The sequence below is a fragment of the Colobus angolensis genome, unplaced genomic scaffold (assembly GCF_000951035.1).
Source record: "Colobus angolensis palliatus isolate OR3802 unplaced genomic scaffold, Cang.pa_1.0 Scaffold207, whole genome shotgun sequence".
Lineage (NCBI taxonomy): Eukaryota > Metazoa > Chordata > Mammalia > Primates > Cercopithecidae > Colobus > Colobus angolensis.
This window is the reverse complement of record NW_012115233.1, coordinates 5,907,240-5,919,423: the sequence shown is the minus strand read 5'-3', so window position 1 is coordinate 5,919,423 and position 12,184 is coordinate 5,907,240. Positions and strand designations below refer to the sequence as shown.

The following is a 12,184-nucleotide window of genomic DNA, read 5'->3' as shown; positions in this document are numbered from 1 at the left end:
GAGGTGGCGGGCACCTGTAGTCCCAGCTACTCGGGAGGTTGAGGCAGGAGAATGGCATAAACCCGGGAGGGGGAGCTTGCAGTGAGCCGAGATCTGGCCACTGCACTCCAGCCTGGGCAACAGAGTGAGACTCCGTCTCAAAAACAAAAACAAAAACAAAAAAACAACAAAAAAAACAACTCTACCCTCCACCATCCATCCATCCATCTTCCATCCATCCATCCATCCAATCTTCACTGAGGACCTGCTAAATGTGAAGCATTATAAGAAGTACCAAGATAAAGTCTGGTAAAAACAGAAAACCACTGATGACTGTGGAAGCTGGGTGATAAGTAGGTTCGTTATACAATTTCTCCCTGCTTTTACGTATGTTTGAAATTTTCCATAAGAGGTTAAAGAGATGAGGTGTGAAAGGTGGGAACTAGGAGTTGCAGTCTTGGACACGCCTGCCACACAGAGGCAGTGGATGTGCAGCTCTTCCTGGGCTCCCCAAAGGCAGTGATCTTGGAGCCTGGGAGGCCCTGGCAGAACACAGCCACCGGCAGAGGCCTTGCAGATTCGAGGGCAGGAGGGAGGAAGGGGAAAGGGAAGAGGGAGACAATGAGAATGAACCTCAGGCCTGAGAACAGGCATGGGCTGGGGGTCTTCCTGGGTGTCTCCCAGCTCTGCCCGTTAGACAAGGCTCTCTGACACAGAAAATTCTGGCTGCCTTTGGGTCTGTCAACTGTTCACAGGCAGCGGCCTCAACCTGGTGAGCTGCTAGCTGCCCAAAAAGGTTTTGAGGAACTGGTGCCTAGCCTCACGTGAGCTGGCGGAGATCTGTTTTTATCTCAAACAGAATGGGCTCTATGAATGGCTGTGGGGGGCCAGGGAGCTCCCTGCAATTGCAAAAGCAAAACAAAACAAAACTGTGCACAGGGTGTGTGCTCTGTGCACTAGGTTCTCCTGTGCACTGCGGGTGTCCTGTGCACTGCAGGTGTTCCGTGCACTGCAGGTGTTCTGCTGTGTACTGTGTGCTCTCCTGTGAACTCTGTGTATTCTGTGCACTCTGTGTGTTCTCCTGTGCACTGTATGTGTTCTCCTGTGTAGTGTGTGTGTTCTGTGCACTGTTCTCCTGTGCAGTGTTTTCTTGTGCACTGTGTGTTCTCCTGTGCACTGTGTATGTATTCTGTGCACTGTGTGTTCTCCTGTGCACTGTGCGTGTTCTCCTGTGCACTGTGTGTGTTCTGTGCACTGTGTTCTCCTGTGCAGTGTTTTCTTGTGCACTGTGTGTTCTCCTGTGCACCGTGTGTGTATTCTGTGCACTGTGTGTGTTCTCCTGTGCACTGTGTGTTCTCCTGTGCACCGTGTGTGTATTCTGTGCACTGTGTGTGTTCTCCTGTGCACTGTGTGTTCTCCCATGCACTGTATTCTCCTGTGCACTGTGTGTGTGTTCTCCTGTGCAGTGTGTTCTCCTGTGCACCGTGTATGTATTCTGTGCACTGTGTGTTCTCCTCTGCACTGTGTATTCTCCTGTGCACTGTGTGTGCATGTTCTCCTGTGCACTCTGTGCGTGTTCTCCTGTGCACCGCGTATGTGTTCTCCTGTGGCGAGGCCCACCTGGCTTTCACCAGAATTTCAGTGATCTGTAACCCACAAAAGGTTAAGAAACTCTGCCTTAGTGATAAATAAAACCCGGGGGCGGGGGTCACATTTGGCCTAAAGAGTAACGTGACGTGATGAGCGGCCTTGCTGGAGGGCGGGCTCCTTGGCCACAATGATAAAATGGATTTGAACACCATTCCGAGACCCACCTCAGCAGTGCTAGTTCTTAGTGACTTGGGGATGACTGACACCTACAAACTCCTCTGGTGAGCCAAAGCCTCCTCGGATATCACCTGAGCCTGTCCTCCCAGCGGCCTGTGCGGCAGGAATTCCTATCATCCCCTCTCCACACAAGAGAGAACCAGACAGCACAGGTGAGAGACACAGCCGGGAAGGGTGCCACCGGATCCGAAAGGCTGCCGGAGTGATCCGGAACGGGTGATCCTAGCTTTTTAGGCCAAAAGCTAAGCAAAGACGGTAAGGCCCAGCAGGTTTCCGCAGGCCTGAGGGTCTGGGGACGCTTATGGTAAAGAACTCTGCCTGCAGGAAAGGCCAGCAGGCTGCCAAGATTGCAGTGATTGGCTTGCAAGCCACTCTGGTGCTTTCAGAATCAGCCCGGAGAACAAGAGGCATGAGACAGCTTCCACCATCCCACTGTCTGTCATGAGGCAACATGCCGTACGCAGAAGACAGAGAAGGGGCCTGGCACGAGTCTGGGAGACGAAAGGCAAGGAAGGTGAGGGACCTGTCTGCCGATCTGAGGACAGGGCAACTGCGGACACGCGCACACAGACACACAAAGACGTGTGAGCACATGCAGACGTGCCCTGATGATACACACAGAGATGCTCATGCACATGCACACAGACGTGCCCTGATACAGACACGCTCGTGCACATGCACAGACGTGCACTGATACAGAGACGCTCGTGCACACGCACACAGACGTGCCCTGATACACACAGAGACGCTCGTGCACACGCACACGGACGTGGCCTGATACACATAGACGCTCATGCACATGCACACAGCCGTGCCATGATACAGACGCTCGTGCACACGCACACAGATGTGCCCTGAGATGCTCGTGCACATGCACACGGATGTGCCCTGATACAGACGCTCATGCACACGCACAGACGTGCCCTGATACAGAAACGCTCCTGCACACGCACATACGTGCCGATACAGAGATGCTCGTGCACACACACACAGAAGTGCCCTGATACAGACGCTCATGCACACGCACAGATGTGCCCTGATACAGAAACGCTCCTGCACACAGACGTGCCCTGATACAGACGCTCGTGCACACGCACACAGACGTGCCAATACAGAGACACTTGTGCACATGCACACGGATGTGCCCTGATACACAAAGAGATGCTCGTGCACATGCAGACGTGCCCTGATACACACAGAGACGCTTGTGCACACACACAGACGTGCCCTGATACACAAGGACGCTCATGTACACGCACACAGATGTGCCCTGATACAAATATACACACACAAACACACCCACCTTCCTCCCACAAGCACAGTGATTAACCCTTCCTTCATCTTTGTTCTCGTCCCACACACCCCAGACTCCTTCATCCCAAGCTCCCCACAGGCTGGCTGGCTGATTCCAGTCTTCCCAGGTCTCTAATTTTAAAGATGACCACCATTACATAACCAGACGTTTAATGCTTTACAGAACAAACATGTTCTTTACTGCGAAGTTCATTATGAACCTGAATCCCTGATCATTTAAAGCCTATCATTCAACTTATGCCTCAAGCAGCAACATTTTTGTGTTCCGCGATTTAACTTACTACACACACCTTGTGCAAAGTCACAAACCTTTTCATACATTTATGAGCTTCAGAATTTAACTGGGAAGTGTAGCACAGTCCTTTATCCCTCTGCATTGCATGGTGAGAAATGGCTAAAGCAACCATTGCCACATTGTTTTGTGAGCGCAAAGGAACACCTACTTTTATCTGGGCCACTCGCCCTGGTCCTTAGGAGGATGCCGGATCCCCCGGGACGACAATGACAGAGGCTGCACAGCTTCCTGAAGATGTAAGTACCACAGCACCAGCCCCGGGCAGGGAGCCAGGTCAAGGGCAACAAGAAATCTTCCGGAGACAGCACAGCAACCCACCTATCTGTGTGCACCCGTACCCACAACTGCTTTGCACTGGGCGCGTGTCTCGCCCAAGGCAAGGGAAGTTGAGGCCTGGCCTCACAGCATGGCCTGGCTGTGGGCCAAGAACACAGTCAACTTTGGCTTTGCTTGGAAAACTCCTTCAGATACAAAACTCCCGGCCCCTCCTGAAAACGATCATTTTCTTAGCTGGGGCCTGTGCTTTAGGAGAGGTTTATTGTCAGAGCTTGCTGTTCTTCTGAAACTGGGCCACTAGGCTGAGCACCTGCTCAGAGGCTTTGATGTTCTTGGAGTTGAGGTAGGAGGTGCTGTTGGGGCCCGTCTCCTCCAGGAAGTAGCGGTAGTTGGCCATGAGGCCGCAGGAGCCAGTGATGCCTTTGAGGCTCACATCCGCCATCCAGTTGATGCGCCACAGCACTGCCCCGTTCTGTAGGTGGAAGTTGGCCACGGGGTTCAGCGCGTAGCCGCGGTGCTTCTCTCCATACAGGTACCAGGCGCACAGCCTCATGAGTGGAGTCTGCAGCGCCCGCACCAGGGTCTCCGACTGCACCCACTCGCTGCTGCTGAGGAGGAGCTTCAGGGTCTCATTAGTGGGGCCACCTGTGATCTCCGAGATTTCCTTACATTCCGAATCTGTGAAGAGTTCATTCCTCCCGTGATCCTTCACTTGCGAGTTCAGAAGCCCCAGAAGCCATTTGGTGAATCCAGGTATAGGTGACAGACTCGAAAACACGCCAAGGTGAGGAAACTCTCGCTGTAAAGCATGGTTGGGGTGGAAAGGAAGGCGGACAAAACACACAAATTCAGCAGGTACATTACCAACAGATGAGCACCTCTCAACCTACGGCTCATATGCTGCTGTGCAGTGGTCAGAGTGACATGTGGCACATGTTATTTATCTTCTTTCAAGGAACTGTTGGTTTTTTTTTTCTTAGAGTCAGGGTCTTGCTCTATTGCCCTGGCTGGAGTGCAGTGGCGTCATCATGGCTCACCGCAGCCTCCATCTCCTGAGTCCAAGCCATCCTCCTGCCTCGGCCTGCTGAGTAGCTGGGACCACAGGCGCGTGCCACCATGCCCAGCAGGAAATATTTATCAGGAACCTGATGAGTACCAGACCCTGGAAGCATCCTGACTCCCCAAGGCAGGGAGTCTCTGTCCCCACCATCCCTTCTCATGTCGGCAAAACCGAGACTGGAGTGTTGGGGGACTTGCCTAAAACCAGACAGCTGGCCAGTGGGGAGTGGGGCTTGGTGCACCGCAGCTACTCACTGCAGACCTTGTCTTTCTCGTACACCATGCTCCTCCCATGGCCACCTGTCAGGCCCCAGAAGCTGCTGTGCTGCTGGGCACACGAGTGGCCAGGGACTGATGAGTGAGCGACGAGCTGCCCAGCCACCCCACAGTGGGTGCGGAACGGGGTACAGGGGGAGAAGGGGGACGCTGCAGGTATCTCTCCGTATCACATGACACAGTTCAATCGTTATTGTCCCAACTAGATAGAGATCTCATGATCATTTCCAACAACCCACTACCTTCTGGCTATAAACCTAATACATGCTCACTATAGCTATTTTTTAAAAAAATTAATGACAGAAGAAAATAAAACCATCATACTGCACTACATTGAGAAAACTACTCTCAACAGTCTGCTAAAGTAAACTGGTGTTTCTTGATGTGATTTTTGCATGGGTGAGACACTTATTTTATATTTTGCATTATGAATTTATATCGTGAGCATTTTCTCATTATCATTTAAAATTCGAAACCACAGAATTTTAACCAGAGTAATATGAAAAGAGAAGACTATTATGATTTTCTTCACCACATTCCTCTCACTGGGCATTTGTGGTAGCTCCCAGGCTTTTGTTTTTTTTTTTTTTTTTTTTGAGACAGTCTTGCGCCCAGGCTGGAGTGCAATGGTGCAATCTTGGCTCACTGCAAGCTCCGCCTCCTGGGTTCAAGTGATTCTCCTGCCTCAGCCTCCCGAGTAGCTTGGACTACAGGCATGCGCCACCATGCCTAATTTTTGTATTTTTAGTAGAGACGGGGTTTCACCACGTTGGCCAGGCTGGTCTCGAACTCCTGACCCCGTGATCCGCCTGCCTCAGCTGGGATTGCAGATGTGAGCCACTGCGCCCACCTGTGTTTTGCTTTTGTAAACCCTGACGAGCGCCTCCATGCAGAGGGGCCATTCGTTCCCTTCTAGACCCTGTTTGAGGACTTGTAAGCAGCTGCCCAGGGGCAGGTAACTGACACCCTCAGGACAGCGGCTGGGCTAAGGCCTAACTCCCCTGAATCCTGGGATATGCTCCTCCTCTTCCTGCCTTCCTTACCCTGCTACATTTCCCTACCCCACCCTGCTCATCACCACCCTCAGTGAAGACAGAGGAACGAGGAAACTGGGAAGAAGCTGTGGCTTATTGTTACCCGGGGGAAATATGGCAGCGTGGTAATGAAGCCCATACGCAGCTGAATCCAGAGGGCTTCAATTTGAAACTGATTATGAATTTACTAGGAGCACGTAAACGTTCCCACGCCACACTGTCGTCCTTGAAGGTCTCTGCTGCAGCCAACTGCAGCCCCCAACGCAGAGAACACCCTGCTCAGAGTCACTCATTAGCAAACATCTAGCTACTGCACCTAATCATTAGATTCTACTCACTGGAATTTATCCAAGCCCCTGATGAGGTTGGTGGTTTTTGAAAGCCTAGGCCCAGAGTGAACATCAACATTTCTGATATAGGATGGTGAATGTGTTTTTCACAGGGCAGTCAAGAAAGGGGAGTTAGATCAAAACTAAGCTGATGCATTTACCTTCGAGCTGTCTGGTCTCACCTCAGCACTCCCTCACAGGCCATGAGAAGGCCCATGCTAACAGCACGTCACGTGTCAGAGGCCCTGAGAGTGTGGGCAGGGGCAGGGGGGAGGACAGGCACGGCAGGATGACCATCAGCTATGCCACCTGGCTGGGACACTTCAGCGTGACCCTTACACCAGGACGACACATGAAATCAAGAGTATCCTGAGCAGGTCGGAATGAGGTCGCCCTAGAGAGAGCTGATGACCTCAGAACACAAGTGCATCGTGCAGGCGGCTGGGCCGGAGGCCTCTCTCAGCATCATTCTCATCTCTCTGGGAGACTCATGGCTCCTAGGAGTTGCTGAGGGGCCTCTGGCACTTTTTCTACTCCCTGACGCTCCCTTTAGCTTCTGTCTTCATCCATGTCCTTCGTCGCAGCTGACACCCCACGAGTTCGCTGACCTGACCACACAGAAGCCAAGCGTGACTGGGGCTCCCTGCGCGGCGCTTACCTGCAACTCCTTGACAACTCGCTTTATGAGGAATGTTCCCAGCTCCACCCCTTGGAGTCCCTGCTGGGTCAAACTGATGGAATAAAAGATCGCAGCAGCAATTCTGTTCTTCTCTTCCGTTTCTGATGGAGGACATTCCTTCACGATTGCCTGGAAAACACCAACGATGGTTCTAAGGTTGGCCTGGCCACTCTGCAGCCCACATGGCAACCCTGTTGCTGGGACCAGAAGACAATTCTCAGAGCACTGGAAGAGCTGGAAGAGACCTCAGCTCCCCGACTGGGGTGCAGGCTATGGAGCCTAAAAGCTGCCCTGTTTCGAAACCTCTCTAGAGGAGGCGACTCCACAGCTTCCCTGGGGGTCCTCAGTGCTGCATCGTTTCTACCATTTTGAAATTTTCATGCAAACTTTGCTGAAGAGCAATGTATGCCCCTTTCTGTCTCTTTTAGGCCTCTGTGCAAACAAAAACTTGCTCTGTAACTCTCCTGCCAACACTCAGCGATAACACACGGATCCTCGAGACCAAACAGCTCCAATTCCTTCAGCTTCTCCTAAAGGGCTGCTGTTTCCCACCACTGAATTGCTTTTCTTCCTTTTCTCCGAACCCTAGGTTTTTCAAATTGCTTACAAGAGGCCATATGCAGTCCTATACACTTTTCTTTTAGGAAATATACCTTTGTTTGACTTTTCCATGTACCTTTTGGGTTTCATGCCATCTTTGTTTTTCCTAAATAGTAACACAGACGTCCCGGCGAGGCATTCTAAGAAACGAGCTAGACTGGGAAGTCGCTTAGCTGAAATCTGAGTTTACTGCCTCTCATTCTGATGGCAGCGTTTTCTAATCCCTAATACTCTGAAGCATAATCCTTAATACTCCAAAGCTCACTGGGTAACAGTGGAATAGCAGGGGGCTACGTTTTCATTTGCTTTGCAGCAGGTTACACCAGCTTACTTTTGAAGAACCCCTTTAAACTATTTTAACTTCTACCAGCTACCGTCCATTCTGCAAGTAGGAGTGCTTAGCTTGGACCACACAGATGAGGTCTGGCAGTCAGTCCAGGAACGTTCTGAAATAGTGTATGGACTGTGTGAGTCTATGCATATCTGTCCTGAGGAAAACGTCCTCAGTGTTTTTCCCTTCAGATTCTTAACAGGGTCGCTGACTCCTACAAAGTGAAGAAATGCTGCTGTGAGGAAATGGGGAGGGCTCATGACACGAAGGGCACATCCTCTAAGACCCGGGAGGGGCCCGCTGTCCTGCACCGTGCTCTATGGAAAAGCTCTGTGGTTCACAGAACAGAACTCACTTCACATCACTCCCAGGCTTATCTCCTTTCTTTTTTTTTTTTTTTTTTGAGACGGAGTCTTGCTCTGTTGCCCTGGCTGGAGTGCAGCAGCACGATCTTGGCTCACTGCAACCTCTGCCTACTGACAAGCGATTCTCGTTTGTGCCTCAGACACCCAAGTAGCTGGGACTACAGGTGCACACCACTACACCCGGCTAATTTTTGTATTTTTAGTAGAGACGAGGTTTCACCATGTTGGCCAGGCTGGTCTGGAACTCCTGACCTCAGGTGATCCGGCTGCCTTGGCCTCCTGGAGTGCTGGGATTCCAGGCGTGAGCCGTGCCCGGTTCTCCTTTGTTTTTTAAGAAGTCTGTAAGTTATCTTGTGATTCCTTATGCAAAAATCCCAGCAATCTTTTTTCAAAGTTTTCAAAATAAAAAAACTTTCTTCAGTTATACGAGTGAGGTATATGTAATGTCAAAGAGGCAAAAAAAAATTGTAAGGCAAAGTGAATAAGAGGCCAAAAAAAAAAAAACCATGCATGAAGAAAAAATGACAAATTACTCCAAAATCTAATCCCCATGCCTGCTGCTGCTGCCCTTTTGACGAACACCTTTCCAGGCTGTCTCAGAGGCTCTCGGTATGCACGCAAATGTACAGAGGACTGCGCACCCATACACATTCTCACGTGCCCAAATGCATATGCTCAATCTACACATAAGGAAGGCATCTCCCCTCAGAGTCAGGACGTGAGCTGGGTCTGAATTCCAGTTCCACCCTTACTTGCTCTATGATCATAGGTAAGTTACAGATGTTCCCTAAGCCTCAGTTTTCTCATAATAATACCTAAATCAGGCAGGCGCAGTGGCTCACGCCTATAATCCCAGCACTTTCAGAGGTCAAGGTGGGCAGATCACCTGAGGTCAGGAGTTCGAGACCAGCCTGGCCAACATGGTGAAACCCTGTCTCTGCTAAAAATACAAAAACATTACTCAGGCATGGTGGCACATGCCTGTAATCCCAGCTACTTGGGAGGCTAAGGCAGGAGAATCACTTGTACCTGGGAGGCAGAGGTTGCAGTAAGCCGCGATAGCACCATTGCACTCCAGCCTGGGCAAGAAGAGAGAAACTCTGCTTAAAACAAACAAACAAAACAAACAAACAAAAAAAACACATAAATCACAGGATGCTCTGAACAGTAACACACAAAATGTGCTTCACAGACTGACAAGCACAGAGCACATACTCAACAGATTTTATTAATATTATTCATAAGACCACACCACACACAAGCTACTGTGTAAACCTGAACTTCTACTCAACCATAAGTCAAGGCTGGTTTTCCATGTCAAAATATAAACCCACATCAATATTTAAATACATGCACAGATATCCGATGTACGCGAGGCCGCGCCGTGTGTCTACACCGCCCTCCTGGAGCCCATTCTCTCCTGATGGGCCCTAGGATATCATCTCCAGCCTTTCACACTGTCAGCAATGCTGCAGGAACAGCCATCTGACTCTCAGGGCTGAGCATCTCCCCAGAAGTTCCTAAGAGTGGACTTTTTAGGCCAGGAGGAATGCACATTCTGCATTTTCATCCATGTTGCCAAACTGCCCTCACAGAAGTCAGAATGGCCCCTACTCGCACCAGCAGGACGTTGGAGTGTGACTCTTTCACACACAAACATTGTAAGGGAATGCGTTTCTCCTTGGTGATCAGGAACGTCTGCCATTTGCCCTACTCAACTTCTCTAACTTCTCAGCAGGACACCTGCTTAGCGCACTCACCTTGTGATGGGCCATCATCCACTTAGCTTCCTAACAGGCCCTCACGTCCTCCTGGCCTAAGCTAACCTGCGCTGCCCCAGGGGTCTCATGCTCCCTGCCACCCGTCTTTAGCACTCCCATTTCCAGACCCTGCAATGGGCTCCCTGGTTCTTCTGCCCCCGTGGGCCTGCAGGAGCGTTTCAGACATTCTTGCCAAACTCATCCAGGAGCAGAGCAGCTTGCCAGAGGACGGGGCTATCAACCCCAAGTCCCATCACCTCCACTCGCCAGGGAGTGTCCTGAGCCCGCATCAGGCATGAGGATGTGTCTCTTTCAATTTTCTAATCAAGTATCTTTCAAAACTCCCCACAAGCACTTAACAAAAGCTGTAAAGGCGAACCATGTATGAACCAGGCATCCTGTCTCTCCTCCCTTCACAATTCTTTTCTGCCTCACAAACATGTTCTGTGATAGACTTTAACTGTATCTCAACCTAAGATTAACGCAGCCAGATGAATGCTCTCCTTGCTCCATAACTGTCTGCCTGCTACACTTCTACACTCTACACCTACAAATCTGGAGATTTTATTTAACCAATTAAAAAGCCCAAAACCATTTATTTGAAAAAAAAAAAAAAGAGGATAAAATCAAGTAAAAACAAAACAAAACAAAAACACAAGGGGCTCTGTGGGGTGCCTATCTTGTCCCTGATTGACCATCACAGGTACCTGGATGTTGCTGGAGATGTCACCGGTCAGTGCCACATGCAAAACGACCAGGGGCTCCCCAGGGGTCGAACAGTGAGAAAAGAAGTAACATCTTCTGTAGGGCCCAACGCGGCGCTTCATGTCCATCCAGTTTTTTACAGGATGCACAGCCTCAGCCCTGGAGCAAAATTTATAAAGAGATAAGACAAATGCATAATTCACAACTTAAGTAATGGTTGCTGACTCCTATTCATACTATTCACCTAAGTCAAACAAGTTCTTTAAATAGAGCTTTAATGGACTCTTCTGGAAGATTCAAGGAAAGTCATTTTCATGAGAAACAGCCCCCACTGAGAGGAACTACAGTGAATGACCATTTTACACACAAAATGGTGCTCCAATTTTAATCCCAGTTTTAAGAGGAGTTTGTGAGGCTCCGGGGAAGGATTCATGCAGATTTTCAGGTGAAACCTAATCAAACACTTAGTGTTGAACACTGTGTCTTCTCTTTCCTTGGGATCTCTGTGAAGCCCTGTCAGTGCTGCAAACACGGGGCTCATCTGGTGTCTTCTAGCAACCTCACCCCACCGCTATTTTGTTTTCAGCATGTGAAATGGCAGCAGGCACTGTCAGCCCTTTGAATTGGTTACATTTCAAATAGGCCACTTTTCAAACCTTGGATTCCATGGGACAACATGTGATGTGAAGACACCTACGTGCAAAGAGTCCCGGGTTGTGAGGCCACCATGACATGCTAGCCTGTGTTATACTGGGTCCTGGAGGTAACGCATGATATAGTTTGTTTTGAGATTTTAACCCAGGGAAAAATCTTAACCACCAGGTGGGCTAAATGCTGTTTTGATCACGAATGCAAATGCTTGGTCCAGTGAGTTTCTACAACTCTGATCATGGGGTCTTGGGAAGAGAGAAAATGGGCGTGTTTGCTTTAAATAAGAGGACGCAAATAAGACCCCACATGCAGGTCCCTGAAGAGGACGCAAATAAGACCCCACACGCAGGTCCCTGATGGATGCATCGGTTTCTCTTGGTGCCCCTTCCTCTTCCTCCATGATCTTAGTATCATGTGCGGTGACAGCCGCAGCATTTGCAAATACTGTGTTTGGATTTTATTAGACTTGAAATAAACTGTACATGTGAATGAAGATAGATTGACTTTTAGCCAATATAAAACATGCATAAATATACATGAAAAATATATGTACAAAGAAAATGAAAACCTTAATACTTACTCACTGATTTTCTGAAGCACTTCACACGGTGAATGCCAGGTAACCCGTTCTAGGTTCAGGAACCCGGAAGAAAACCATTCTGAGAGCATTCCTTTCAGCACGCCATTCATTTCCTGAAAAGAAG

At 49.7% G+C, this 12,184-nt stretch overlaps 1 protein-coding gene across 1 annotated transcript in view; it reads right to left on the bottom strand.

Annotated features, from left to right (window-relative positions):
• The window catches only part of OSGIN1 (oxidative stress induced growth inhibitor 1), a 54,757-nt gene extending 43,776 nt beyond the window's left edge, over nucleotides 1–10,981 (bottom strand). Inside the window, exons 1-2 of the mRNA XM_011942178.1 lie at nucleotides 10,832–10,981; nucleotides 7,048–7,197 (exon numbers count right to left, since the gene is read on the bottom strand). Coding sequence (XP_011797568.1) covers nucleotides 7,048–7,183 — 136 coding nt within the window. The 5' untranslated portion in view covers nucleotides 7,184–7,197; nucleotides 10,832–10,981. The remainder of the gene's footprint in view (nucleotides 1–7,047; nucleotides 7,198–10,831) is intronic.
• Between the last annotated feature and the right edge of the window lie 1,203 nt (nucleotides 10,982–12,184).